Here is a 5,994-nt window from a genome sequence, read left to right as displayed (position 1 = left end):
GCATACTACATAATTAGATAATGGGTCGGCCTTGGTGCCTTCGACCCGTAATACCGAGAAGAGACTCACCTCGGTTTGCTGATAAGTACTAACTGCTCGGCTACCGATCCAGAAATCTCACGCTATATATATATATATATATATATATATATATATATATATATATATATATATATATATTACTCTAATTAGAATTATGGCACAAACCCAATAACAGGCCTAAATCACTAAGTCTAAACTCTTTAAATAAGGCCCAAAAGCATTTTTCCCTTTGATGGGCCTAACCTAATTCGACCCATTACTATAACGGCCCTAAGGCTCAAAATGACAAACCCATAACACACAAGGTGAGCACTACCGAATACATATCCTGGAAAAATGAAATATCATGACTTCAAAATATAAAGTACTCAAAATCTTATATGAATTATTACTACATGTTTCATTATGTGTGTGTGTGTATATATATATATATATATATATATATAGAGAGAGAGAGAGAGAGAGACTAAATTACTGAAATCGTCCCTATGATTTGATCAAAATTGCACGTTTGGTCCCTAACTTTTTTTTTTGCACTCGGATCGTCCCTATGGTTTGATCTTGTTGTGTTTTCCGTCCCTATGGTTTGGTCAAAATTACACGTTTGATCCTTAACTTTATGTATGTAAGGGACGTAAAACGCAACAAAATCAAACCATAGGGACGATCCGAGTGCAAAAAAAAAACAGTTAGGGACCATACGTGCAATTTTGACCAAACCATAGGGACAATTTCAATAATTTACTCATATATATATATATATATATATATATATATATATATATATATATATGTGTGTGTGTGTGTGTGTGTGTGTATATATATATATATATATATATATATATATATATATATATATATATTCGTGCATTACATGAAAATGATTTTACAATGAGCTGAATGATTTTAAGGGTTTTATCATGAATTTACATATACATTCATATACGAGCGGGAAAAGACTAATGTGTCCTCTAAATTCCATGAAAATGATACTTATGATAACCAATGTTGTTGTGTTGTATCCTAGACCATGCCCCACTTGTGCGTAAGGATAGCTACCTCATGTACGGGGCCGATGAATGATTGCTCACCCGTACCCTATACGATGACCAATGAAGAAATAAATAATTTCGTGATATAGGGTGCTTAGTACTAATTATATCATGATCTTCATTGCTATCAAACGAGAACACGTTGAGTGGGATAATAAGAGGTCGGGGTTGGGTGTAGTTGCATATTGCATTGCATTCTTACTAATTATGATGTATTTAAATGTTTATATCTCAAATGATTTGAAGAGTTAAGAATAATGAGTTTCACATACTATAAATGTCTTACCAAAAGAGTTTTAAAATGATTTATGAGTTGAAATGATTTTTGGGGAATTCATCACTGGTCAATGATTGCGTTAAACCTTGACTATAAAATGGTGAAGTCTCGATATTACTCACTACACATTCTCAATGTCTAACCTGCTACTTTTGGCATGCATTCAGGTTACAGTAGCGATTGAGGATGAGAGGATCCATGACATTTTGAAGACCATTTTCATGTAATGATAGGTTGCTTACAATGATATTTGCATTGTTGACCCTCTTCTTAAAAAACTATAACTATTTTTGTTAAACTTTAAAGACTTTTGGGACCACTTTCACCAAATGAAGTTTATTTATAATAAAAATGTGATTTAAATGGTTTTTAAATATAAACCAAAAGATGGATGTTTTAATTTGGTATTCGAGCATAAGTTTAAGTGAATTAGGTGTTTAAAATAGTATCTAGACTTAAACCAATTGCTCTTAGTGTTTTTGTAAGAATTGAGGTAGAATTGCCTTGGAGGATAAGTATGAGGGTTTACACGTGTAGTTTCTAACCGTTTAATTATTATATTAGAACGAACATCTAACTTCTCAAAATGGTGAACACAAGAAGTCAAGCTCTAACTGTGGATGAAAATGTGGTTGGACAAGTCGTAGTAACCTTACATTTTCTCTATGAATGACAATGACTAAAGAAACAACAGTGTAGTTCCGACCAGGGAAAAATAAGGTTTGGAAAAATTATACACACTTCATGTTACATTATTTAGCCTTCATATATCATTGTTATGAACTAAAACATGCTATGATCTAAAAGTTGTTTATATTCAAAACTTGTTATGAACCAAAATAATACAATTTAAATCATATAATCATTTGATGTGTAACATATTTAAAAAAAATACAAACAAAAAGTTGTGACACACATGATGTGATTTTAAGTATAAAACTATTTGAATTATAACAAATTAATAAGTGATGATCCGAAATTTGTTATAAAACCAAACTTGTTTATGAACCATAACTTATGTGAAAAGTTTAACTTGATTAAAAATGGTATCATTCAAAAGATATGATCCAAAATCGAATCAAAATTGATATGATTAAAAATGATAGATATGATTAAAAATTATAGATACAATTTAAAATTATATGATTAAAAATGTTATGATCCAAAATGATATGATTTCAATAATACGATTAAAGTTATAAAAAATTGTTTCCAAAAGTCTGAGGATTTAAAATTATATGTTAAAAGTGTTATGATACAAAATGCAATAATTTAAAATGTTATGATCCAAAATGATGTAATTTTAATTATATGATTCAAAGTGTTAGGATTCAAAATAATATGATTTCAATTATATGATTCAAGTTACAAAGAGTTGTTTCCAAAAGTCTATTATATGATTGAAAATGTTATGATTCAAAGTATTATGATTAAAAAAAATTATGACACAAAAACCACTTGTCAACCTAACTCTATACGGAAAAATGGAATCCTTGTGTCCATTAATATTACAACTAGATTTTGTCAATAATATTAAAACATATAACTAGTTGGAGAAGTACCAATATATAAAGAAAATATAAGGAAAAAAAAAAGATAATTATCACAAAACTATCAAAATTACATAATATCACTGACTAGACTTGTAAAGATCAACAATAGCTCAGCCAAGATGAATTATAACTTGAGCATAAGAAACTCATGAAACGCAAACTCAAACACAAATAAAAGCGAAAACTGGAAAATATTTTTGAAATATCACAAAACTATTAAAATTTTGTAATATCACTAACTAAGATCAACAGCTCGGCGCCAAAATGAATCATAACTTGAGCAGGAAGGCCAACTCAAACACCAAAATTAATCATAACAGCTAAAACTGGAAAATACTTTGATTTTATATACCGACTTTTTCTGTTCGGTACAATTTTAGACAAAAATTGAAACCTATTGTGTTCCCTCTTAAAAAATACAACTAGTAACCAATCATTTTGATTTAGACAATAATACATAATCTATTGGATTTGCGACCCTACTATCATTTTAGATTAATTGTCAAAAGTTGCTACATAAGTGCTATAAAGGCTTTACGTGGGCTTGTTAAATAAATGATTGTCATGTCATTTAACTTTTATTTTAAAATTTTAGCCAATCTATTTTTATATTCAGAATGTAGAATTTTATTCATTCATGATTTGAAGGTTTAAAAGACACAAATAAATGAAGCTAAAAAATTTCAATGAAACAATAACGGTATTAAACATAAAGATTGTTGGATAAAAGTATGATTTTTTGGGTCATATTCTCTAAAATTTATTGATAGATATGAGATATAAAAGGTATTTCAAATATAATCAACAAATTATTAATATTATTATTATTTTGTAAATTTATAATTAAATAAAAACCCACGATTCTTTTAACAAACAAAGCATAAAAGGAAACCATAATAATTTTGTATTGTACCTAATTGTAAGTATGCTAATCTATTTCGAAAAAAATTGTAAGTACGTTAATATATAAGGGGGTAAACCTGAAAAACTCCCAGATTTGAAATTTCGGACCGTTCACATCCACCAACGGTTACTCACACTTCTTACCCTGCAACAAACATCGAGACATCCCAAATCCATCCAACAAATCCCTTTCACAAATCACACACACCACATCACACACAAACACTTAGTCGAATGGGTTGCGTATCTTCCAAACACATCAAGAAGGATCTCAAAAAAGAGATCCACCATGTTGTTTCCCTCACTTCTTCAACCTACGGTGCTCTGAAACTCGACAAAGATCAGCAACCATCACCACCCATCACGCCGTCGCAACAGAAGATAACGCCGCCGAGAAGGTCCCACCAAGGGCCGCCAGAGATCATCAATACTTGGGAGCTGATGAAGGATCTTGAAGACGAACCACAGGTACCCATTCCAGTTTCAGAGAAGAAAAGCCCCAAATTGCGACGTGGGTTCCCGGAAATCGATGTGAAAACTCCGATGAAGTTCTTGAATCAGATAGGTTCTTCTCCGAAGGTGTCAAAGAGGTTTTCAGGCAAAGAAAATAAGAGAGTTGGGTCGCAGAAATCAGAGTTTAGTCCAAAGACGACGATCATAAAGGCGTCAACTTTACCTCCGAATCTGAGGATCTCAAAGAAGACTGGCTTCGAATCGCCGGTGGATTCAAGTTTGAACTCAGCAAGAAGGAGGAATCTCGGGCCATTGTTTGTTGATTCAAATGGGAACAAGAAATTTCAAGAGAAAGAACAGATCAAGAAAATGGTTTCAGGAACACCCAAAAGTCAAAAATCAAGAAACTCCATAGAATCAAACTCGATACTTGAGGCTCTCGAGAAGAAATGCCCTCCCGGCGGTGAAGATGCGGTGGTGATTTACACCACCACATTGAGGGGAATCCGAAAAACATATGAGGACTGTAACACCGTTCGTGGAATCATTGAATCATACCATGTTCGTATGATTGAACGTGATATCTCCATGGATTCAGGGTTTAAGGAAGAACTAAGGCTGCTATTAGGCAAGAAGCAAGTGAAGGTGCCGATCGTACTAGTGAAAGGGAGATTGATCGGTGGATCAGATGAAATAATGAAGTTAGAGGAGGAGGGTAAATTGGGGATTTTACTAGATGGGATTCCAACGGTGGCGGCGGCGGATGCCGGCTGCAAGGGTTGTGGTGGGGTACGGTTTGTGATGTGTACGGTGTGCAATGGGAGTTGTAAGTTGATAGGCGGCGACGGGAGGAGGAGCATCAAGTGTGTAGATTGCAATGAAAATGGGTTGGTTCAATGCCCCATTTGTTGTTAAATTACAAATTTGGACATGATGAATTTGCAGGTTAGTACAGAATCATAATATGTTTTTTATCCTTAAATTTTGACTATTTTTGTCATAAATCAAGGAAATTTTAGGGGATTTGTAGGTCACTTGGTTATATGCCAAAATATTTATTTGTTAAAATTATATGAGTTTTGTTTGACTTTTTAGTCAACGGGACATGTAGTTGACAAGTTTCAACTTTTGATGCTTATTTGTTTGCTTTTTGACTCCAATGTCCGAGGGGCGTGGGTTATTTTTTAACATGTGTTTTACTTTTTCACTTCTTATTGTTCGATAAAGCCAAATGTAAACCGTTGGAAATTTGAAAAATGTTCCTCAAATTATATCGTTGTAACTTGTAATAAAGATCTTATCGAATATTGATTAATGTAGATAATATAATCCTTTTGACGCAATTCATAGATTTGATCAACATTATGCATTTACAACTTAAATATAATAATATAATGTTTAGTTTTTATAATTACAATTGAAAATTTGAAAACTTTGATATGTTATGTAATTGTTCCTTAGAACTAGTTTTTGTAATTACATTTTAAGGTTTAGGTCATTCGAATTTTTGGATGTTTATTTTATTCATTTTATTTAAGCTATTATTATTTATGAACTTGTTTAATTTTTTCATTTTAGTTGCTCTATTTTATTTTTTATAAAAAATAAAAAACTATTTTTTTTTTCTACACAGCTAAACTTGTTACATCGATTGTTTTAGAGTAAGTTACGAATAATTCTTGAGATTTAAGGTAGCTTGCGCATCTAGTCCTTA

General features: G+C 31.7%; 1 protein-coding gene across 1 annotated transcript; it reads left to right on the top strand.

Moving 5' to 3' along the window:
• The first annotated feature begins 3,941 nt into the window (after positions 1-3,941).
• Positions 3,942-5,468, top strand: LOC145135947 (Glutaredoxin family protein). The gene has a single exon (XM_079070161.1). The coding sequence runs from the start codon at positions 4,062-4,064 to the stop codon at positions 5,193-5,195; it is 1,134 nt and encodes a 377-aa protein (XP_078926287.1). The 5' UTR covers positions 3,942-4,061; the 3' UTR covers positions 5,196-5,468.
• The last annotated feature ends 526 nt before the right edge of the window (positions 5,469-5,994 follow it).

This window comes from Lactuca virosa, chromosome 9 (genome assembly GCF_052849685.1).
Source record: "Lactuca virosa cultivar CGN04683 chromosome 9, Lactuca_virosa_CGN04683_v6, whole genome shotgun sequence".
NCBI lineage: Eukaryota > Viridiplantae > Streptophyta > Magnoliopsida > Asterales > Asteraceae > Lactuca > Lactuca virosa.
Note: the sequence above shows the minus strand (reverse complement) of the source record. Positions and strands in the feature narration are given on the sequence as shown.

Excerpts from the sequence above, each read along its gene's own strand:
- LOC145135947 (XM_079070161.1), top strand. The coding sequence starts at position 4,062 with ATGGGTTGCGTATCTTCCAAACACATCAAGAAGGATCTCAAAAAAGAG.